Below are 24,365 nucleotides of genomic sequence, written 5' to 3' on the forward strand. Positions count from 1 at the left end.
TGACTCTGTAAGTAAACAACAGATTATGTGAGCACAAAGTTATAAAGTAGAAATTGATAATCTAATGACAACTATACAAATAATAAATTCTTTGATGACTCTCTATAGATAACACAACTTACTTGCATTGTGAGACTCAATCACATGCTACACAACTATAGATGGCGCGCCAAAGCCATCAACAAAATAGCACCACCCAGTGTTATGAGGTATGAAGCCTAAACATTGAAAGTCATAAAGAGGTTTATTCTCTCCAGCATGATAAACTTAAAGATGGAGATGATGTTAAGCTCTGAATGTAAGCTACAAGGGTAGTTTTCTTACCATTTTATCTTTATGTTGGAGATCAACCCTTGCAAAGCCCACACACTATTCACACCTCCTATTGTTGTGGTATTCAAGTCATGTGAGCTCATATTTTTTCCATCTTCGGGAGTAGAGGTTTCCATGTAGTGTGAGTGAATAGAATTAGAAGGAGTAGAATCTTGTTTCATGGTGTAATGGAGGTGAGAGAAGGAAGAGGAGCTAGCTTGGTGTGAAACTATGTGGTAGCCAAGGGGAAGAGATGGGGGAGGAGCTTGCATGGTGCTACAATGGAGGTGGGAGAAAGCTAGTAGAGAGATAGTGTTATACTATAGGGGGTGCATGTGGTTGTTGCAGCAATGGAGAGCTTAGAAAAGAGTTTGTAGAGAGAGAAAATCACTTTTTAGCTATAGAATAGGTTTGGAAAGACTTTGGAGGGTGGAAAATGATGTTTTGAACTTTTTTGAAAAAATTCAAATTTTTGTATTTTTTAGTGCACGTTTTTGACTTTTGGAGGTCAAAAATACTTTTTTGACCATGAAATAAGTTTGGGGACCTTTTAAAGAGGGACAATTTAAAATTTGAATTTTTTTGAAAATTTGAATTTTTTAGTGTATTTTTAAATCCGGACCAAAAGTGAGGGAAAAAAGGTCAAAGTGGTCCCCCCCCCCCCCCCTTTCCCCCCCTTTCCCCTAGCCACCTCCCTTACCTTTTCACTAGGTAAGAGGCCATAAAGAGGTGTAAGGCTACCTTGTCCCCTTACTTTTTTGAGGGTATAGAGTGTGTCCACCACCCTCTTCCTATTGGCTCGCCTCTAATTAACCTTAATCCCAAAGGGCCCCTAAAGGGTTCATATTTTTCCTAATTATCATTGTGCAAATCCAAACTAGTGAAGTCGATCACCCTCTAGTCTTCTTGATTGTGTTTAGAATAGTGATGGTGCTTTGTGAATCAGAGGTTCCTTGTGAGAGATAACTATTTTGTGTGAACAATCACAACTATTCCCATTTGTGAATCAAGAGAAATCTCTTTGGATCTTACACACCCTTGGTTTAAACTATTTAACTAATCAAGGTAGACAGTGGGGTCATAACATTGCCCATTGTCTTGAAGCTAACAAAATCCTTCTGAGCTTTCTGTACGCTCAATAGTGGTAAAATCAAAGCTAACCTCCATAAGGGTCTACTATTAATACGATAGCTCCCAGGGTGTTTAGGTTGCACAATACATGGGTTAATAGATCGCAATACTCACTTACAATGGTTAATTAAAAAGTTCAACCCTTCATGCTCAATCCTAGAACCGCTCTTTCTTTAAAAAGAAAGAGATAACCTAGATATGCTCTAATACCAACGTCAGAGAATTGGAACTAAAGTGTAGCAAAAATCATGGATTAACTAGAATAATCAATCAATTGTGTAACAATGAGCATATTCGATCATGATAATTACAAATCAAGCATTAACTTAGATTCAAATCATCACATACAATTGAAATTTTGTGTGTGTGTGTGTGTGTGTGTGTGTGTGTGTGTGTGTGTGTGTGTGTGTGTGAGAGAGAGAGAGAGAGAGAGAGAGAGAGAGAGAGACCAACTGAGGCCGAACTTTTTCGAACCAATCCCCCCTCCAAAAGGACTTTGTATTAATATAATTCTTCTTCTTCAAAAGAGTTGTTGAGCAAAACAACTAGCTAATCACACTTCTGACTGCACAAATTGAAGAGATGAAAGGTTTAAAATTTAGCAAAGATTGAGATTAGGATTTTCACTTAAAACACTTCGTTGAACTCAATCCCAAGGCCCTAAACACCTAGCAAGTGATAGGATCTATGAAGATTAAGCAAGAATCAGGTTGGAAAGAAGATATGTAAGCAGTAAGAAGTAGTAACCTGTATCATGCATAAGCTTGAGCAACCAGAGCTATGGAGACTTGTGTGGGGGAGACAGAGAAGATGATGTGCCTTGAGAGGAGCATCGAGACCTTCCTTTTGATTGAGGATTTCATGGAGCTTCAAGAGCCAGGAAGACAGAAGTATCCTTGCTCTCTTTAGTGCAATCCCGCAAAAAAAAAAAAAAGTCTTGCGATCCTCAAAGCAAAAAACTCTAAGCATGAAAGTTGTTCACCTTGCCGTTTTCAATAAGATATGTGGCCCATTTTTTAAAAACGCCTTCTTTTTTTAATTATTCAAAAAATACTCACACCAAGTCCTTTAGAGACAATTCTCTATTTTTAGAACTACTCCTTTTCCCTTCTCTCTTGCATGGGAGGTTCGTGGACAACATCCCTTATCTCCACATAGCTTTAGGTTGGCATGTGTGGATACTAACATCCAATTCCAACTTTTGGTTAACCATATTGCCCACTTTTGGAGGCTTTTGGGATCCATTTTGGACTGGCAAATATCCCATGTTTGTCCCATGAAATCCTGGTTGAATCCTTATCGATTATGTTAGCACTTTTGAACATTCTTATTCTAGAACTCTCTATTTTACAAACACATTTCTTTGTCCATTGTACATATCTGGCCCTTCTACTATTTTCATTTTCTCTCACTAGAATGGCCAAAATCTAGAGAGAGAAAATTCATTTAAGTACCCCAAAAATGAAATTTGGTGACACACTACCAACGCCTCCCGAGTGCCCCATGTCCCCCCATTCAGTGGCATTGTAGGTTGCGCGAGTCACATGCAAAGGCGCTGTGAAACATTTGTCAACAATCCTATATCATATGAGCTTCATTTTGGTGATTTCATATATATGCCAATGCCACAAACTCTAATTGCATACAACTATTAACATTTCCCTCTTTGTACATTTTACAACAACATATATTTCAAAAAACCACACTTCACGAATCACAACTACTACACATAGCCTTCCATCAATTAGCAATGGAATAATCAAAGCCTACCCTCGATTAGCAATGGAATAATGGCACCTTTTGGTCAAAACATTATACCCCCTCTATCATAACTTACTCTCTCTAGCTCTTTTAGGACATACTTACCACCAGGCCTTAAATTTGGAGGCCATTTTGGGAGTCATTGGCATTTTGGGCATCAAATGAAGGTTAGAATGGTCCACAAAGGCTTCACCGTGAAACTTTCTTGCTAGGAGCAAGGTGTCATTAGACTCCCAAGTATAAGGAGTAGGGTGTCATATATATATATATATATATATATATATATATATATATATATAAAATGTGTTGTAACTTGTGTATTCTTATTATCTCAAGGTTAGATACTTCAAAATACTATGCAATTTTGAATATGAGCTCTCTCATGTTTCAAATGTTTATTATGAATGCATGCATCTGTAGAGGTGTCACTTGTTATATTGTAGTGACATAGTATCATACAATGTTAAGCGTCATTTGAACTGCACAACACAAAAATCGATTGACGCCCAACTTTTATAGGCTGAGTGTAATTTGAAGCTCGATAAATGTAGACTAGGAGTCGTATATATTTAACCAAAATCTAAGGGAGGGAGTCAACTTTAGGGCCTGCTTACCACATTCAACACTCATCTACCTCTTGAGCTCCACACCCTCTTTAAAAATTGACATTCTTAGCAGGCCTTCGTCATTACTAGCAGCTTTGCTAGTAATCAATGCTTTGGAGGTGAAAAGAAATTATCATGCCTCATTACTAGTGATTTTGCTAGTAATCATTGCTTTGGAGGTGAAAAGTGATTATCATGCTTGAAAAGGTGTGCACATGAAAAAGCGCAAAGTCAATTTTTTGAGCACCCTTCAAATTTGAACCTAAGCCCTGTCGCCACTTTTCTTGCATGCACATGGTACTCCCAAACGGAAGCTCATGAATGAGTGAGATGGTCGCAAGAATGCTACTCAAAGTGAAAATTTTGTGGACACAGTGGGAAACTTGTACTGAGCCCTACTATTATACAATAGCTGTGGCGGGCAAGAATCTTGGAGCCACAACATCATTTTTTAACATTGAAGTTCATTTTATAATACATGTGCGAACCTTTTGAAAGGGTTCGCACATGCACGTAAAAGTGAGCTGCAACATCCACTAAGGCTGACGTGGCTCCAAGATTCTAATAGCTACATCTTTTGCGTGAGAGTAGGACTCGAGACACAATTCACTGCTGTGGCCTCTGAATTTTTGCTACAGATAGAATTCTTAGGATCATTATGTGAGTTTCGTTTGAGAATGATGGTTGCATGTGCGTACAAATCTTGGGACAACCAAGGTTTGAAGCTGAAGGGCTGGAGGCCGCTGAATCGAGGGTTGCATCATGTGCTTACTCACTGAAAGGGTTCACACATGAAAGTGCAAAGTGCTGCTGCGTTTGGAATCTGCTAAGCTGGCAGCTAATTTCTTATCGCATCGTAAAAGCCATAAAAGTAGGGTTGAGTACATAATTCACTACGGCGCCGATTTTCCCTACAAACTCTAGCCAGATGTGAGCAGAATTTTTTTGTTTGCAAGGGGTATGTGTGCAATGGGAGCGTAGGGCATCCATCTATGAAATCGGAGCAAGCTTCTCAACTATCAATTTCTTTGCATGTGGGAAGCCTTTGAGGGGGAGATCGAAATTTAGGGTGCGTTCAAACCGTCGCCATGCGCACACACGCTCACAGCACAATGCGATTCACACTGGACAACCCGTCTACAAAATCAAAATCTGCAGCTGAAAAGACAACGAGGCGCTGAAGCCTGCATGGTTATCGCCATTGGTTGCTCAACTGTGGGGACATAGGTTCGAAGCCTCTCCGCAATCTTTGCTGAAAAGTGCATGGACCTTCATCTCATCTGAGGGGGGATGGCCGCCCGTAGGTCCGGACACTGGAACAATTTTTTTCAACCAATTAACTTGTGCCAACGCATGGACGCTATGCGAGTTCCGAGCAGTCTGAACCGCTCCTTAGATGAGCATGAACCTTAGGGCCTCCATCGTACATCATGGACCTTCACAAAAGTGGGAGGAGGCCACTCGTTGCTATGGCTGCCCATGAGCCTCAGGACTATATGACACGTGCATGGGGGCATGGGATCTACGGTGAGAGCATCGAGCACCGTAGATCTTGTCAACACCGCAAAAAGTAATCTAGGGTATAAAAAGTAATCTCGGGTACCCGAGATTACTTTTTGCGGTGTCGACTCACATTTGGTATAAGAGTAATCTCAGTCCCATACCATCAACAAAAACACGCGGGTGCTCGTGGATATGGCTTGGGAGTCTCAAAGGTGAGGTCAAGGGTTTGAGGCATGGGTGCGAAGTAATCTCGGGTACCCAAGACTACTTTCTGCAATCTTGGGTACCCAAGATCTTTGCCACGATCTACGACTCTCCTTCATCCCACCCCCTCAATGCGCGTGTCACTTAGTCCCGTGGGGCCACGAGCCTAAAAAGTGCAAAGGCTCGATACACGCTGGACGATATCTTTTCCACGTCCGCCATTTCAGGACACGCAGAACTTTGAACTGGCGAAGCTTCCGAATCCGCAGCGAAAGAGACCATTACCTACCTTCACACGCACAGCACATTCTAAGCGTTCGCGAATTGCCTCTCTCTCTCTCTCTCTCACACACACACACACACACACACACACACACACACACACACACACGCACAGCCTTTCTGCAGAAACCAACGCATTATCAGGTGATTTCTGAACGTTCTTCTTTTCCAGAGACAGCTGCGTTTTCTGTGCTCCTTTTATTGCTGATTAGGGTATTTTTCTGTCAATTGGATGTAGCAAGCGCTTTCTTTTCGACCATCAATAAGGGCGGAAAACTCTCTGAATTTAAGAAATTGCTACTTGCTGTTTTTGTGCGTGCACGCGCGCGCACACACACACAGAGAGAGAGAGAGAGAGAGAGAGAGAGAGAGAGAGAGAGAGAGAGAGAGAGAGAGAGAGAGAGATTGAGAGATTTTTGGACTCTAACCCGCTTATATCTGCAGCAGAAGAGCAGCCAGCATGAGTTCCACAGATAAGGTAATTTTGGTCACTGGTGGTGCTGGCTACATCGGTAGTCATACTGCGTTACTACTTCTTGAGGCTGGCTACAAGGTTTATATTATTGATAACCTTGACAATTCTGTCGAAGAAGCGATTGAGAGAGTTGCCAAACTTGCTGGAAAGTACAGAAAAAATTTGTTCTTTTACAAGGTATGACGATGGATTCGCATTTTGAATTTCACTCATCACATGGCTGGTATGATGTGTCAAGCGTTTAGTCATACAGGTGTTAATTTTTGGGGAATTTTTTTCACGGACTTCATGAGGTGCCAATCTGCGGCTGCAGTAGCAGCAAATTGTCATTTATTCATGTTTGTGATGCATGCTGCCCTACATCAAATGTGTTATGTGATATGTGCGTGCATGTAAACGGTGTATGACTCCTTTGTCGTTTTTTCTTTTCCCTAATCCGGGCAATAATGTGAAGGCTTCCAATTCTTTGTCTCTTTCTGTTGCTCTATAATGCTTTATGTTGGGGTTTCTCAGGTTGATCTTCGGAACAAAGACCAGTTGGAGAAGATATTTTCAATGGTCAGGTAAGAAAATTATTCATGTGGTTTTGATTTCTATCTGCAAGAAAGTTTGAGCCGACTTTTTTTTTTACAAAGCAAGCAAGTGGCGATTATAATAACATGATTGTGACTACTCAAACAATCAACGGCTTCTTTAATGTTTCCTTGCAGGTTCGATGCTGTTGTTCATTTTGCAGGTTTGAAAGCAGTGGGTGAAAGTGTTGCCAAACCGCTCTTGTATCACGAGAACAATCTTATTGGCACACTTAACTTGCTGGATCTTATGAATGAGCATGGCTGCACGAAGGTGAGGAGATATGAAGCTACCTAATTTTTTTATATGTGGTTGATGTTAAATAGCTATGGTTGATTTCATGAGACCCTCTTTTTATTGTAGCTTGTATTTTCTTCCTCTGCAACAGTCTATGGACAACCAAAATCTGTACCCTGCACTGAAGACTTCCCCTTATCGGCAACAAATCCTTATGGGCGTACCAAGGTTGTTTCTTGTTTGCTCTATAGGATAACATCTGCATCAAGTGCATGCCCTGGTGGCTCAAATAGGTTTGTCTCCATTAGTGAATCTTTAAAGGACTCCATAGCATGATTTACGAGCGCTTTAACTTGACCCCTTGGAGTATAAACTACTGTTGTGTCTTAATGCGCTAGATTTATTTACTGAGGTAGGTAGTCGAATTGTTTGACAGTCAAACATTTCAACCACCTTTTCCATTTTTGGTAATGGTAATGAAAAAGGTAGTTGAAATGTTTGACACTCTTGAAGAGCAGATATGACATGTGTTGTGTGTGTAAAAGTCTATGGGATGGAGGAGAAGTCTGAGCTAGGCTAGGAATTGTGAAATGTGCTTGCCCTTTGGTATTGTTTTTCTTCTCTAATGGCACTTCTGAAATTCTACTTCATGGGAAGAGGACCAGGCTGACTTTTGGTCCTTAGAGTGTCATTTTCATTTTATCAGTTTTTTTTTCCAAAGATATCAGAATTTAATTTACAGAATATTTATTGCAGCTTTCATCATATGGCAATGGAAAAATGTCCTGTATGTCTAGCTTATATGCACACATTTTGGTTGACAGTTATTTATTGAAGAGATAATACGGGATGTACAAAAAGCTGATCCTGAGTGGAGTGTGATTCTTCTGCGATACTTTAATCCGGTTGGAGCACACCAAAGTGGGCTCATTGGTGAGGATCCAAGGGGGATTCCCAATAATCTTATGCCTTTTGTACAACAAGTGGCTGTTGGAAGGCTTGCCGAGCTGTCAGTGTTTGGAACTGACTATCCCACAAGAGATGGAACAGGAGTGAGATTCCTAATTGGCTTTCTTTCAAGCTTGCACTTTTAAGTTTGTAGCTCGAGTACATAATCATTTTCTTGTGCAGGTACGTGACTACATTCATGTCATGGACTTAGCCGATGGCCATATTGCAGCTCTTCGAAAACTTTTTACAGGTGCCAAAGGTATGATCTCTCTCTCTCTCTCTCTCTCTCTCTCTCTCTCTCTCTCTCTCTCTCTCCCCCTCAAGGTTGAAAGGTGAATGCAAGATTCCATGGCTGTGCTAAATGGCCTTACTGCGATGGGATAGTACACTGCAAATGACTAAAATGCCTAAAATGCAAAAAGTGATGTGCTGTCAAGGTGGCTGATAAGGAGAGTGCAATGTCAACCTCAGGTGGAAATTAAAATCATTTGAGTTTCCGTAGAAATGGTCTTGAAGAAAATGGAATTCTATCCCCGAATCTGAAAAGTTGCTGGGTAATTTGTGTAATTGGGCTTGGTTTGATGAACCAATAGGCCCCTTCCCAAGAGTCCAAAGAGAATGGGTGAGCTGTAATCATATTGTTGCGAATGTATCTGCAGCAATGGAGGAAGACTTACCCAGTGTTACTGGGAACACCGGGGGGGTGGGGATGCCGGAACGGCGTTCCGGGCATGTGGCAATCTCTTGAATGTCTTGGAACGGCCAACCGTTCCGGACAAGCAGGTGAATACCGGAATGGCAGGTCTGGAATGGCCAGATTTTCAGATTTTAGTTTTTCTATCCTGTTATCTTCACAATGCACTCAAGCTTTCAAGGGCCAAGGCTCAAGCTCTACCCTCTTGAGTCTCGACTCTCAAGCTCTAGGCTCTCAAGTCTACAAGGCTACATAGTACAAGCTCTCTCTCTCTCTCTCTCTCTCTCTCTCTCTCTCTCTCTCAAGCTCGCAAGTCTACATGACACGTTTGCCATATTAAGGTTGAATGGTCTTCAAATTGAGTTTTTTGTGAGTATTAGAGTCCTGAGTCAAAGGAGTCTAATACTAGTATTCAACCACACTGAGCTAAAATTTGCGTTGTTTGGATGTTTTTAATGCCTCTCGTTCCACGCCATTTCCGTTCTAGACCCTTGTGCCGTTCCCCTGTTCGGCTGCAAGGTTGCATCCGTATGTCGGTATGGATCCTATCCGTATAGTATGGTCGTACCATACGGATTCGTACGTACGGATACGATCCATACGGATGCTTAAAAAAAAAGAAATCCCCTGCCCTATTCTAGCCAATTTGGCCTCTTTTCAGAAATCGCCTTGCAGCGTCTACTTGGGGCTGGTTTTCGCGCTTTTCATCCTTTAGGTACTCCTGCACGTACTGTGCGCTCATCTACTACAGCTAAAATGCCTTGCAAACCCGACCCAGCTTGGGACACGCACACCCATGTGATGAGATTAATGACGTACTCTCAGTTTTAGGCTTTGTGAAGACGTGCATAAGTAAACATATGAAGTACTCTCAGTTGTAGGCTTTGTGAAAAAAAGTACGAATTTTTACGTACCTAAAAACTCAATCCATCGTGTACTATGCACCTTATGCACTGAATTTGTACTGAGCACTACATACCTAACCACCTTGTTCAGCAGGGAGCCCGTCGCCGTTCCTGTTCCGCGTTTTGGGTAACTTTGGGTCACTTACCACCTCGAACATTCAAGAAATGAGCCTTCTGCGTATGGCACATAGCAAGTGTAGCCATCATGAAGAACCTTTGCTTTGAAGATTGAGTTTTAGAGCCAAGTGTAGCAGTCTTCCTAGACCTTAAGAGAATGGACAAATGGTGCCAAGTCATGTTTTGATTGGGTTTAGATTTGACATTGAAGTTACTATCATCATTGCATGAGAGAACGTGTACTTTGAAACAGGCTGCCTCGAGGTCAGGAGATGGGTCACCGAGGAATCGGGTAAAGCCATAGTCGAAGGAGTCCCACAGTCAATGAATGTCAAAACTAGTAAGCGCGCAAGGAACCGACGCAAAAGGAGAGGTCTGCACGAGCATTGGTGTCCTCAGGTAGGGCTATCCCTTCGGAGCCGAGCGTCTAGTAGCGAAAGTACTGCCAAGAGACCGACCGCCTAGCTGTGGTTGAGGGTGTTCAGTCCCCTGTACCTAAGGGGCAATGCAAGAAGGGTCGAGAGAAGAAGCTGAGGCCTCCACGGGGGGAATGGGGGGGGACGGGAAGGGGGGCGATGGAGGGGGAGAGGGAGTTGGGGGCGGAGCAGAAGAGTTGGTGGGCGGAGGAGGTGGAGGTGGAGGCTGAGGTAGACTAAGGCATCTCAGGGGTATCCTGCTGTAATTGGTCAAAGCCATTCTCTGTAGGTACCCATTGTTGTTGGACTACCGTAGGTCGGCCACCAAGGGGGGGCAGTGTGGCGAGCCCGTCCCTGTTGGCGGTGGCCGTAAACTTGCCGCCAACGATCAGCTGTATGGTGGTCGGATTTGAAGAGGCACCAACTTGTGTGCCCTGGGTACCTATCTGATGTGACTAATCAACCTTGGGAGGCTGAGCGTGTGGCACGGGTCAAGATCTTTTGCATGGAGAGGCCTTCACTAGATGGCCGATCTGTCTACAAATGAAGCACTGGTTTGGGAGTCCGGAATACTTCACATTTTGGCGGAGTCAACCTCCACTCACCGTAGGTAGGACTATCTTTGGGAGAGTGGGTGTCTCGAACCAGAACGCGTACTGTAGGTATACCTGCTGCCTAGGCAGCGACTGACGCTGCCGTGCGTGGAGTCTTCAAGACTGTCCCAATCTCGGAACCAATCCTGGAAAGAAGCGGGAGGTACTCCCTCCTTATAGGCCAGGGAAGCACACCAAGATAGGGCGGTCTGCTTCCTTAGCAAGAACATCTAAAGCTAGGTCGAACCCATGGCGCCACTGTCGAAAGTGATCCCTGACTGCTTGAATGGCTAGCGGGCTCATTGCGATGACCTTGGCAGCCATCTCGGGAGACTGAAACTCTATCTGGTAGTATCCTCGCCCAAGAAGCTGTATGTCGATGATCTTTCTCACCTTTGCTAGGAGATGGGCCTGAAGGAGGTCACGCACCTCGCCTCTGCTTGGACAATTGCCGAAAATCTTGCAAAAGATAGAGGTGGCGTGAAGGCGCTCCACCTTTGCTACAAGGCTCGCTTGCTCTGATGGTGACAAAGCAAGTCGGATGGAGGGCTCGGCGGGGTCGGGCGAAGGAACTTCATCTGAGTCTTTGTGGCAAAGCACAAGTCTCCATCTGTGTGTGCTACTGGGAAAAGGTGAAAGGGGGCGAACTCTTGCTGAAGCGTTGGACGAGAAATAGTCCTGAGCCTGGTCCAACTAGGAGAGGGGAAGCGAATTCAAGCGAGGGGTGCGAGTGAGAATGCGGGGAGGGTAGGCTAGGTGAGGAGGGGTAGGCTAGGCAAGGAGGGGGGGGCAGGACGGTGATGGCGAGGAAGGTTGCAGTAGCAAGGAGTGATTGCGCTCTTAAGTCACCCATAGTTCATATTTAAAGGCCCTTGGCCTACCAAAAGCAGTTTACATGAAAAGCATCAAGTCCCAAAAGCATCTGGTCCAAAAGCTAGCGCTACCTAGTGCAAATTACGAAAATCCGTACAATTGTCACGCCAACAACCAACACAAAATCCGGGCATCCGTACACTGTTATGTCAGCATTATCAACGTGATTTGCGGAGGGTCCGTATTGCAACCACGTCATCAACAACTAATACAAATTCTTGGGTGTGGGCGTGACTTCTTTATTTTTAGGTCTCATCGGACGGGGCTTTATAAGTTGGTTGGGGGTTAGAATTTTAATCCTAGCCCTTCTTTAATAATTGGGCCACCTAGAGAGGATCTGTAAGTTGGTAAGAACTTCGTCTTCTTCTATTTTGCTAGGGTTTAGGCCCCTCGGCCGGGATCTGTAAGTTGGCTAGGGTTAGGGCTAGGGTGCCCAACCCAATCAATCTTTAGCGACTTGACACATTAGCGGTTTGTGATAGAACCATATAACTGGCCAGCACACAGTAGAGGGCAAAAGTGCCTGTTTGGTATTTATTTGTTCAATTGAAAACATACGACTTGAACACATAGACCAAACTCTCACCAAACCTATCAACTGTCAAGGCGACCCTATTTCGGCAACAGAACGGCGCCAAAATCTCTGTAGGTCAAAAGTACAAGTCTCGGACGCATTCCCTTGCATTTTAGAAGCTTCTTGGTGAGCTGTAAGTAAATTTCAGCATGTTGTAATTTTCTATTTTGGTCACTAAAACACGTCTATGAGTGTTTCAAGAGCTCCCGCGCAATGGGACACTTCCCCTTTGGTTTGGATGAGTTTTCACACGAGAAAATGTAACAGGCTTGGACACCCCAAGCGAGAAATCAATAGCAACACACGAACAAAAACTTCAAACTCATTGAATGTTAATAGAGAGAGAGGGAGAGAGTAGACACGGACTGACGTAGTTCCGTGCACAGAGGTATTGGCCCCAAAATCTGGCGCCCCTTTCGGTATTTCTTTTCATATTAATGCTTGAGCAAAGTACAACTCCCCGGGGACCTCTCCTCTCAAACTCTATGTCCAGATTTTCTACAGTGTGAGGCCCCAAGGGTCTATTTATTCTTACAAGGGATGCCCCAAAAGCAGAGCCCCAAAAGCAGTCAAACCCCAAAAGCATCTGGTCCAAAAACTGAGCCAGCACAATTGGCGGGTGTAACAAACTTGGACACCCCAAGTCTAGATTCTACCACGACACAACAAAGATTCACTTCAAAACAGTTTACAAAAGACGACATGGCCTTGCGTAGTTCCGTGCCAAAAGGATTGGCCCAAAGACTGGCGCCCCTTTCGGTATTTCTTTTTATATTAATCTGTGTGCAAAGTACAAGAGCCTGCGGGTGCTCACTTTCAGTCTTTGCATCTAGATGCTCTGAGAAGTGAGACTTGGAGGCTTTTTTATTCTTAAAGGGATGCCCAAAAGCAGAGCCCCAAAATCATTTTAAACTCAAAAGCTTCTCAAACTCAAAAGAAACTGTAACCAAAAACTGCGAGCCTTAATTGCGGATATCTGTACGTACTGCCACGTCAACAGACCAGCGCGTTTTGCGGAAAATCTGCCACGTCAGTAGTCAGCGCAATTTGCAGGGGTCCGTACAGTTTGCCACGTCAGCTTGTCGGCGCATTTCACGGGAAGTCATGTGTGTGTGTCTGTGGGCCTGCCACGTCACTAGTTTGTGACATACCCCCCTCTTGAAAGAATTGTAATCGCCCTCGATTACGCCTGCAAAATAGACAGAGGCCATAAACTGTCTTAGTAGACACTGACTGTGTAAGGTGCAGCGGATGTGAATGTTGAAGTTTGCTCAAGATGAGTGCTCCAAACTGTGCTCAAGGGTTCCTTTTACTTATGGAAGGGAGAGCCTTCCGTTCCTTTAGTAAGAGAGTGCAAATGATCACAAACAAAGTGGTAAACACTGTGAATGAAGGTGCTGAGACTGAGAGATAGAGAGAGAAGAATACGACACTAGAATGTTGTCAAACCCTCCTCCGAAGACCCCACTCTCTATGGCGAGAGTGCTCTACTATTGATTGCACAAATCTCTACAATGCTTTGGACTTGTCGACGATGTCGACGACGAGACGGGCTGAAATCTGAAAACGCTAATGGCTGAAATCTGCAAATCTTTAACTGCTGAATTTTGACTCTATGTCGGTGACGACGGCGATGACGACGATGCAACGACGACGCGCTGAAAACTGAAAACACTGGTGCTATTGTTGATTCTGTCGCGATGAAACTACAAAACACTGGGCTGCTATGCTGCTCCAAAAACGCTAGGGGCTGATCTAGTACTTGATGCAAAAACGCTAGTGATCTTGATGTCCTGCTGTCTCCAGAGTGGCCTGCAAATGCAAAGCGCTAGGCTACTTGCTGGAACCTGCGACGGCTGGGTTGATCTGCAATGCAAAAACGCCAGGGCTTTGTTGTTGATGAAAACGTTGGCTGATCTTGGCAAAAATGCTAGGCTGGTCTTTGGGGGGGGGGGATCTTGCTGAGAAGGTGCCCGTTGAACAAAGTTTTCCTACTGCCTCTTCTGCCAGAAAGTGCTAGCGCTAGGTTTTCTTATACACTTGCTGAGTCAAATTGTCCTACCCAGTTCTCAACAAAAGTCACTTAATAATAATAAGTGAAAAATGGCTAAAATAGTTTTGATGGAAATCTGATGATGATGCTATGTGCAACCAGAGGATATGCTTCTACTCTAGTGTCTGGACGTGCACGGTCTGCGAACAGACTCACAAAAGTGCCATATCTTTTCTTAATCTAAGTGAACTGAACCCATGTCATGAAGTAGCTTGTCCACGTACACATAGGGTTAGATATGCACGTGACAGACTGTTAGTGCCGATGCACTTGACACGACACATCTAACACTTGTACAAAACGACAGTCACATCACAAGACATCACTTGACATTACAGGACATCACATTACAAATCACAGACAAATTTATTCCAAATCTCAGACCATGACCAATTGGCAACGTATTTAGTAATCGCATCTAGATCCATTTGGGACATCTTGCTCTGTATGAGTCTTTAGGAGTTCAAGGTGTTTTTACCAATTGAAAGTTTGTAGTCCTCAAGAAAGCTTCTTTGAAATTAGCATCTTGCTCTAGGAACGTTTCTTCAGAAAGGAATAGCTTATCTTCTTCTGATCGTGATGCTTTTAGGAAATTTCATCGTGATTTTGTAATCTCTTACGTAGATAAGTGCTCTAATAACTTTGTTGTTACGTGCAAAAAGTTCTATTTAGAACGCTTGTTAGGTGAAGTAAACTCTCAGACTTACAATGATTGTGATCTAGAGGTTATCTTGAAACATCAAGACTTTTGTAAGTCTTTTGGTTTCAATTGCCAGCTTAAATTACCTTTTTTATATACCGTTTGGAAGTTCCACAAGAACCCTATAAAGCCTAGATTTATAGCTGCTTCTTGTAACACCTCTTTGACCGAGGTTTCCAAATGGCTTAGTTATTGTTTGAAAGCCATTTTACCTAGCGTAAATGAATTGTGGAAAAATATGCTAAAGGAAGCAGACGTACCTACTGATTGAAGTTGGATTTTAAATGATTCAGTAGGTGTGATTCCTGTTATAAAGTTTTTAAACTCTTCAAGAAGCCTTAAGGAGAAATCTTCTCCTTTATGTCTCCAAACTTTTGACTTTACAACGCTATACATGAAGCTAAATTTGGAGGACCTTAAATTTAGAGTCAAGTCTCTTATTTCAAAAGTTTCTGCGTAGAAGCTTGAGAAGGATAGTTACAAGGCATTGCTAGTAGAAAAGTCAGCCTTAAACTTTGACTTCTTATGGCTGAAAAGTAAGAATGTAGATGTAGACAAAGGAAGAAAGAGATTCACCAGGATTGTAGATGATATTGACATCATATCTTGGTTAGATTTTCTTTTGGACAATTTATATATAACCATCGGCGACTCTCTTTTCAAGCAAACAATTGGTATCCCTATGGACATCAATTGTGCTGTTTTTCTTGCTAATTTCTATCTTTTTACTTATGAGTTTGATTTTATGGAGCGTCTTGTTCTTGCTAACACTTGCCCAATATTTTTGCACAAGTTATGCAATGTAAGACGCTTTGTAGATGATCTTTTTGTTCCCGACGTTCCTTCTTTTCAAGATTTTATGTACTTGAATTCGAGTTCTGTAGGCGGAGGAATTTATCCTAAGGAGTTTTGTAAACTAAACTGTACCACAAATAGTGATTGTTGTGCCTTTTTAGACCTTAAGATTTTTTAGACTCCCTTGGGATTAGAAGTAGATATCTATGATAAGCGCCTTGAACCAGAATATGCCAATCTAAATCTCATCCGTATGCCTCACATTTCTTGGAACAGCAGAATACTACTCAGCTCTTTAGTATCCCTGAAACCTAAAGAGAACATCAGTGACTCTATTCAAAATCGGGGTAATCCATTGACAAAGGAGTAGAGTGACTCCCCTCTTGCGCAAATCCGCTGCACTAGTTTCACCGTCGCTGAAGTCGGGGTTCTATCGGAGTAGACTATGCTAAACTGAATGCTTCAAGGTAAAGTTCCAAAATCTGAGCAGTATCTGCTAGGTCCCGAGTCCTCCTCCTCCATCCACTTCGCATCCAATGCAGGATAGTTCTTGAACCTAACCAAGAATCGCCTAATCACTTTACCTTTTATCTTTCTGTCCTCGTGGGCCAAAATCTGTTCTGGAATGAGGTTCTCCTCGCTTTCCTCCACTTAAGGTTGCTCATCAGGCTCCCCATCATCGGGCATATCGCCTTTAAAAGGCTTCAATAGACTCACATGAAATGCATCGTGAATCTTCCAAGTATCGGGCAGCTTCAGTCCAAAGAGACATTATTTATCTTTTCTCTCATCTGGAAAGGGCCATAATACCTCATGCTAAGCTTTGGAAAAAGCCGCTCCTTTCCCTTTTTCTTTCTTAGGCGTGTCTTCTCAAAACGCAAGAGCACCCAATTGTCTTCCTTTATTTTCAAATCTCGTCGATGTCGATCTGCTGCCTTTTTGTGTCGTTCCTGAGATTTCGCTAAAGCCTCCCGGACCTTGGCAAATGCAGTGTCAAGTCTCTCGTATACTCGTCGGCTTCAAAAATCTTATCTTTAGTGCTTAGGAAGGGTGGAACCTTCGGAGCACCTTCAATGATCTCAAATGGCGTCTTCCCCGTCGAAGAGTGAACCGTGTTGTTGTTGGCAAATTCCACCAAAGGCAAATATTTCTCCCATTGAGTCTTCTGATCAGAAATGTAAGACTTCAATAAATCCAGAACAATTGAATTTGCAATCTCAGATTGCCCTGTCTGCGGTTGGAATGATGACGAGAACTGCAACTGTGTGCCAATGTTCTCCCAAATAGCCTTCCAAAACAAACTCTTGAATCGGGGATCTTTGCCGGAGACTATTGTCTTAGGCATGCCATGTAGTTTGAAAATCTGTGCAATGAACAATCTCTCTAAATGATCCGGCTTGACTGTTTTCTTCACTGGAATTAAGTGAGCTTGCTTGCTAAATTTGTTGATGGCAGTCCAAATGCCATCATGCCCACTCTGTGTCTTTGGGAGATCAAAAATGAAATCCATTGCAATACTTTCCTAGGGGCGGTTGGGAATGGGTAAAGGTTGCAACAATCCTTGTGCCTTATGCCTGTTAAACTTGACCTTGTGGCATACTAAATAACTGCGAACAAAGTCGTCCACATCCTTCTTGACTCTCGGCCAAAAGAAGTAACGCTCCACACCTTTCAAGGTGGTGTCAATACCGCAGTGACCCGTAAAAGGTGGACAATGGCACTCAGTTAGAACCTTTTCCCTCAACGGCTGTGTGGTGCACATCGTTTTCTTCATCAAGTAGCCATCCCGTATGGAATACCCCGCTACTACCTCCCCATTCTGCATTCGAGTGAATACATCGGAAAAATCCGGATTTGTGGCATACTGATCAACCATGTCCTCCAAGCTTCTATAATGAATCACGGAAATAGCCAAGACTAGTGGCTTTCGAGACAAAGCATCTGCCACCAAGTTCTTCTGTCCCTGAACATGGACAATCTGGAAGTGAAACTGTGAGAAGGTGTTAGCCCACCGCGTCTGCTTTTCCGAAAGCTGCTTCTGTGACAAGAAGTAGCGTAAACTCTGATGATCAGTGGAAGACCGTGAAATCGGCTCCAAGTAGGTAATGTCGCCACTGAGTAAGAGCATGGATCACTGCCAGAAGCTCTTTCTCATAGACCTGTGCTGTCAATTCTGGCCTTGAAAACAATTGGCTTTCATAGGCAATCACATGGCCTTCTTGCATTAAGACTACGACCACAAGCATCACAATATACTTCAAAAGACTTTTGCAAATCTGGCAAAGTCAATACTGGTCCAGTAGTCAATTTCTCTTTCAGTGTCTGAAAGGCAGTCACCTTTGTGGGTCCCCACGAGAAAGGGACTCCTTTCTATGTCAGAATGTGCAAAGGAGAAGCTACCTCTGCAAACTTTCGAATGAACCGCCGGTAGTGAGAACACAAGCCCAAGAAGCTTCTAACTTAATGGACATTCTTCAAATCGGGCCAATCACGTATAGTCTCAATCTTGGCCGGGTCCATCTTTACTCCTGCTGCTGAGACGATTTGTCTCAAAAAGTGTATCTCAGGCAAGAAAAATTCACTCTTTTTGGCATTGATAACTAACTTTTTGGCATTGACCATGACGTTGTTCTTATGGTACCAATGGACTCCTAGGAGGATGCCACAACCTTGCAAGGCATTATGTAGAAGTCCTCGTGCTATAAATACCCCTGACAATGCAACCGAAGTTTGCCAATGACAGGTGTAATGGCTATGTCCTGTCCGGGTGCCGCTAGAACTGCCTCTGCTGGTGGTCCCCAAGGTTGTAAGGTACGTAGTATTCGGTACGTGTTCGATACGTACTGTATGTTGTACCGTATGGATTGGGCCATAAGGTACGTAAAATTCGTAGTATATTTTTTAAAAGCTAAAAATACAAAGAATTTCAAATTTATATATAATCTATCTAGTTTAAAAACATTGCACAATACTTAAACATAGCCACAACTTTCAAAAAACACTTAAAATCACCCCACAAGTTAAGTAACCGCGCTAGAATCGAGTCCAGACCACATGGCATAGTGTAGGTCAAAAGTACATAACTGAATGCTGAATCCTGATACAAAAATAACATAGTCACTCAATAAAGAGTCTGGGTGGCTCAAGCAACAAAATAAAAAGCATAAATGAGTCATGACAAATGTCCAAGTCCCAAGACCCAAAGCACTGGGCAATCACTAGTAAGTACTACTCAAAAGCATCATCAGAGGCTGATGAAGACTCAGAGAGCATGTCTCCATCTGTCAAGACGTTGCCCTCATCATCATAATCGGGCTCTCTCTCCTTTGGCACAGATGCTAGGGGTGCATCACCCTCATCTGGATCATTAGGCTCTGAACTCTGGGTGTGGATGAGTCGAACAGCCTCATTGGCTCGTCTACGAGCAGGCCGAACGGGTAACTTTCCTCTGCGAATGCTCTCTCTGTGTGCAACCTCTGTATCTGCAGCAGCAATGCGAAGAGGAATACTGTAAGCTCGAGAGCGAGATCTAGTGACCCGGCGATCCACGCTCTCTAGCTCCCTGTGCAACTCTCGAAGGATCTCCTCTTGCTCATCTCTAATCCGTGCATCGACCTCCTCCACAGTAGGATCTGCCACCATCTTCAACTCTGTGGGATCCACCTACAATGACAAGACAAAACATAGTCCATGATTCAACAGTCTTTTGATCATTGACTTGTTTTCATAAATGTGCATGTAAATCTCACCTGCTTGGGTGTCCCCAAGGCATGAAAGCTGCGCACAAACCGCATGTTAGCACGGCAATAAACCAGTCTCTCTAACTGCTTGGTGCTAAGACGATTGCGGATCTTCGTGTGAATAAGAGAGTATGCACTCCAGTTGCGCTCGCATGCCTCAGCTGAGCAATCCTACAACAATTCAAATAGCGAACACTCATGGGTCACAAGTGTCACGTGTGACAATATAGATTCATCATTCAATAATTATAAATTATAATTCAGACTTCAGTATTCACCTGAGAAAGGATGCGCAATGCAAGGTGGCACAACTTGGGAAGGCCCTGGCATCCATAGTTGTGCCACCATGTTAAAGGAAGCTTGGTAGCTTCCTTTCTCAATGCTACGGACCGCACAAAGGTGGGTCCTAAACTGTTCATGTAGCTACTCATCTCTGAATCCAGAATCAATTGCTCATCCTCATCATATATAATGTTCAGATATTCAGAGCGTAGTGTGAGCAATGAAGCCTCCTCAAACAATTCTTGGCTCTTGTAGAGAGGATGGAGAATGCAGCCATCCCATGGATGGGACAACACATGAACTGCCATTGAGTCTCTACAATAAAATATCATCACGACTGCAAACAAAATAGTCACAGTAAGTATGTGTTTGAAAAATTATAAATAGACATGTCACATGAGGACATTAGAGCACTTTGTAGTTTGTACTTACCGATCCTGTGTCAATGAGGTACATCCAGAAATGTGTGTCTTCATTTGCATAAACAGATGATACACCAACCCAAGTGTAGAGTCCTCCATGTCTGTGACCCGTAGTAGTACATACAATGGCTGTAGAGCCACTGCCAAGGACTGCACCTGTGTCCAGAAGGTCTCATCAAGAACCTTTCTTTGAATGTACTTGGTCGCCTCTGACTGAGCGTGGTACATCGATCTCCACTTTGGATCCACAATTGTCTGCAACAGTGGATCTCTCAATCTGAACAGCCTCTGAAGCACCAGATACATGTATGCAAATCTGGTCTTCAAGGGACGCACTATGTCTACTATGCTGTGGCTCCTGAAGATTGCCAAGGCCTTGTGTTTTTTGCGGAAAAAAGTGGTAAGCTTGGACGCATCAGACACTGTGGGCTGCACCCAGGGAAGTTTGCCTATGTCCTCCATGAGAAGGTCTAGGCAATGTGCAGCGCATGGTGTCCACACAATGGTGCTTGAACTCAGCCTCCACCATATCCCCCATGGCCTTGCAATTGGAGGCATTATCAGTGACCACCTACAATGACAAGATATTAAATGAAGTGTGGACATTATTACGTTGGACAATGTATGCAAAATTCAAATGTGCATGCCACATGGTCAGGAATCAGAATCTATCTGCACGACGTTCTTCTCCCCAACCTCCTTGATGGCCAGGCGAATATGTTTGAAGATGAACTCCGCAGAAATGCGTTCTCCATCTTTCCCTGCATCCACGGCTCGTAAGAAGTATGTGCCCAAGCAAGAGGAAACAAGGATATTGATAATGTGGCGCCTCCGCGTGTCAGTCCACCCATGAGAAAGAATAGTGCATCCAAATTGTTGCCACCCAACCTTCACTGGAGTCAATGCTCGGTCTGTGATCTCTTTTTGGTCGTCAAGCATGGTAGTGCGCATCTTTTGGTAGTCAAGACCATTCCAGGAATTTGTAGCACCAACCTGTGAAATAGCTCTCACCATCCTCTTCCATTGATCAGTCTTCAACACATTGAATGCAATGTTGCACTCTATGAGAGTCCGCGCAATCTCCATCTCTACAACTTTCTGTCGCTCTTTTACCCATGAATCACTGTGTACACGTGATGGCAATGTGGTTTGCCTTGGGCCACGTACACCCTCAACCCCACCTGCACTTGCTGCTGAAGCACTAGCACCCTCATCCTCAGCCTGTGAAACACGAGCTCTCTTTCTACTAGTGCCTGCAAATGATGGCGCTGCAGACGCAGAGCCGCCAATATCTCCAAGTAATGCATCGTGCAAGGCATCCTCTGCTGCTGCTGCTGCTGCTGCACGTGCTCCCCTTGACTGTGACGATGCAGTAGATCCTGGAGGAAAATGCTCCAAAATCAAGGCATCCCTCAATGCTGGCGGGATAGCCTCGCAACCCCCACAATGTCCAGTGGTGCCAATACCAGTGAGGTGCTTCGAAACCATGGTAATTGTACTTGTCATCTGCTCCCCGCAGTACTTGCACACCCAAGTGCGAGTCCCTGAACCTGCTTGGCCTCTTGTGTTGACAACTCTCAGGACATTGGTGTGCTCGGCCCAAAGAGGATTAGGTCGACGAGGCATGATAACTCTGCAACACAATTAACGCACACTTCAAAGTTGAATACAAAACTTACAATCTTTCACGAGGTCAGGACTCTAGAGTGCCTCCTTGAGGCTTGCAGACTCCAAACACAAAGGCAGGGAGGGATTGAGGGAGGGAGGGAGGGAGAAAGAACCTTATCGGTGGCGGCAAATCCTTCCTTGGTCTCTGTGCAGACATTGTGCAGAGACTGTGTTCTGGTTCTCTGTTGTGATAATAAGAGGTATAGGATAGGTGGACTTATTAAAAGCCTCGCCCAACCAGAGAAAGAACCTTATCGGTGGCGGCAAATCCTTCCTTGGTCTCTGTGCATACATTGTGCAGAGACTGTGTTCTGGTTCTCTGTTGTGATAATAAGAGGTATAGGATAGGTGGACTTATTAAAAGCCTCGCCCAACCAGTCCGACCAAGGCGTATAAGGCACCGTCGGCCAATTTTTTTTAATAAAGCTGGGCATGTACGGAGTCGTACAGTACGTACGGATACCGTACGGACGTATCGTACGGTACGGAATCATATCGTACGTACGTACGGAAACAACCTTGGTGGTCCCATCATGTCGGGTGTAATCTTGAGCCGCGCCGCCAATTCAGGTGAAACGATGTTGGCCTTGGCTCCTCGATCGAAGAAAATGAGGGCTTCTTGATCTTTCACTTTGCCCCAAGCTCGACAAAGTTCTGTACTTTCATCAATCAGTCTTGGGTCAGTACCCATGCAATTTGGTACCAGTCTTGATTTCATCTTGCCTTTTTTGCCACGTTCCTCTGCTGCTCTCGAACTCTATGGCCTGTCTTCAGTCTATTCTTGCTGTGCCTTTTTGGGACACTTTGCGGAGATGTGCCCATGTTCCCCGCAACCAAAACAATTCCCCTCTTTGATATAATTGGCCCCTATCGAAGAGTGAGCCGGGGTCGTGTATCCTTATCTTTCTTTTCTTGGGAACTCTTTTTCTTTCTACTTTCATCATTGGAGGTTTGTCGAGTTCTCTGAGCCAAGATCTCATCAGTGGGGTAAGTCAACTTTTCCGAATGTATGGAGTAACCCTGTTTCAAATGACCCATTAATTCTTGAATAGAATTTGACTTTTGTTCAAGGCAGTAGTATCGGATCTTTGTAGGGAGTTCGCAACAAAACTGCTTAATCTGTTCTTGAAAAGAGACCTTCTTAAATGAAGAGGTTGGTAGAAAAGAGCCCCAAAATCTCTTGCAATAAGCGTCCAAAGAATCTCCCTTGGTCATCTGAAGATGGTTCCACGCAGTTCGTACATCTTGTTCGTGCTCCCGAGTCAGCCAAGAAAAATAAAGAGCCTTTTGAATTTCAACCACTTGAATGGAGCTTCCTTAGAAGAAGAGTGGACCACCATGTTCGAGCATTGCCTTTAAGAAAAGATGCAGCCCTCCTGATCTTGGAGTGCTCGGAGTAATACCCTCCAGAGAAGGCTATGTCAAACTGCTGGATGAAGGCCAAAGCCCTTGGAGCATCTCGGAACCCAGAATAGGATTTAAATTTAATCGACTGTCCACCTTTGAATTCTTTTGCTTTCTTGCTTTTGTCTTCGAGGAAGTCATATTGGTTGGCTCTGTAAAAGTGCTTCTTCTTTGCATAAGACATAAGGTTATCTGAGTCCGAACTGACAGAGGATGACTCCTCTGTAGAGCTATCTGAAATTGGGCGGAATCTGGGTTTCTTTGCCTTTTTCTTGCCCTTTCCGAAGCTTTTCTTTTTGCCTTTTCTGTCCTCCTCGCTCGAGTCAGAAGAGCTAGAAGCACCGTCAAAAGAAGCGGAAGAAGAAGAATTGGGTAGTCCTTCAAATCGTACACGCTTCTTCTGCTTTCTTGCAGATGCAAAAGAAGATTGATGGCCCAAATAACCAGGGTAGTCAATCCCCTTCTTACGCTTTTTCACTTGCAAACTGAGGATCCTTCGCAAATTTAATCATCTGCTTCGTGCACTCGTCAACATGTTGTCGATGTTCCATCTCTTGAAGTTGGTACTGAGTAGGCCGAGGTGGCCCGTACTCTTCCTTCATTAATTCGGTTGAATCTTCTTCGTGATTTCCTCCTTCATCAGCAGATGCAGAAGAAGTCGATTGATTCTTGTTGGAATCCATATGTGTCGCGAGAAAAGGATCGGATTTCCCGGTAGAAGAGAAATCCGCCGCGCTTTGATACCACTGTAACAAACTTGGACACCCCAAGTCTAGATTCTACCGCAACACAACAGAGATTCAATTCAAAACAGTTCACAAAAGACGACACGGCCCGGCGTAGTTTTGTGCCAAGAGGTATTGGCCCCAAAGACTGGCGCCTCTTTTGATATTTCTTTTTATATTTATCTGTGTGCAAAGTACAAGAGCCCGCGGGTGCTCACTCTCAGTCTCTGCGTCCAGATGCTCTGAGAAGTGAGCCCCTGAGGCTTATTTATTCTTACAAGGGATGCCCAAAAGCAGAGTCCCAAAAGCAGAGCCCCAAAATTAGTTTAAACTCAAAAGCTTCTCAAACTCAAAAGCAACTGTAACCAAA

At 43.9% G+C, this 24,365-nt stretch overlaps 1 protein-coding gene across 4 annotated transcripts in view; it reads left to right on the forward strand.

The window, feature by feature from the left end:
• Positions 1-5,766: 5,766 nt before the first annotated feature.
• LOC147448972 (UDP-glucose 4-epimerase GEPI48-like) overlaps positions 5,767-24,365 on the forward strand; it is a 37,037-nt gene continuing 18,438 nt past the window's right edge. The window contains exons 1-8 of one of the 4 annotated variants that reach the window (XM_086521363.1): positions 5,767-5,942; positions 6,037-6,110; positions 6,243-6,450; positions 6,787-6,836; positions 6,984-7,119; positions 7,210-7,311; positions 7,908-8,135; positions 8,215-8,293. In XM_086521363.1, coding sequence (XP_086377489.1) covers positions 6,259-6,450; positions 6,787-6,836; positions 6,984-7,119; positions 7,210-7,311; positions 7,908-8,135; positions 8,215-8,293 — 787 coding nt within the window. In that variant the 5' untranslated portion in view covers positions 5,767-5,942; positions 6,037-6,110; positions 6,243-6,258. Of the gene's footprint in view, positions 5,943-6,036; positions 6,111-6,242; positions 6,451-6,786; positions 6,837-6,983; positions 7,120-7,209; positions 7,312-7,907; positions 8,136-8,214; positions 8,294-24,365 lie in introns of those variants that run through there. The other 3 variants (XM_086521360.1, XM_086521361.1, XM_086521362.1) reach the window with 3 other exon arrangements.

The sequence above is a fragment of the Adiantum capillus-veneris genome, chromosome 10, assembly GCF_014529385.1.
Source record: "Adiantum capillus-veneris isolate H3 chromosome 10, ASM1452938v2, whole genome shotgun sequence".
Taxonomy (NCBI): Eukaryota; Viridiplantae; Streptophyta; class Polypodiopsida; order Polypodiales; family Pteridaceae; genus Adiantum; species Adiantum capillus-veneris.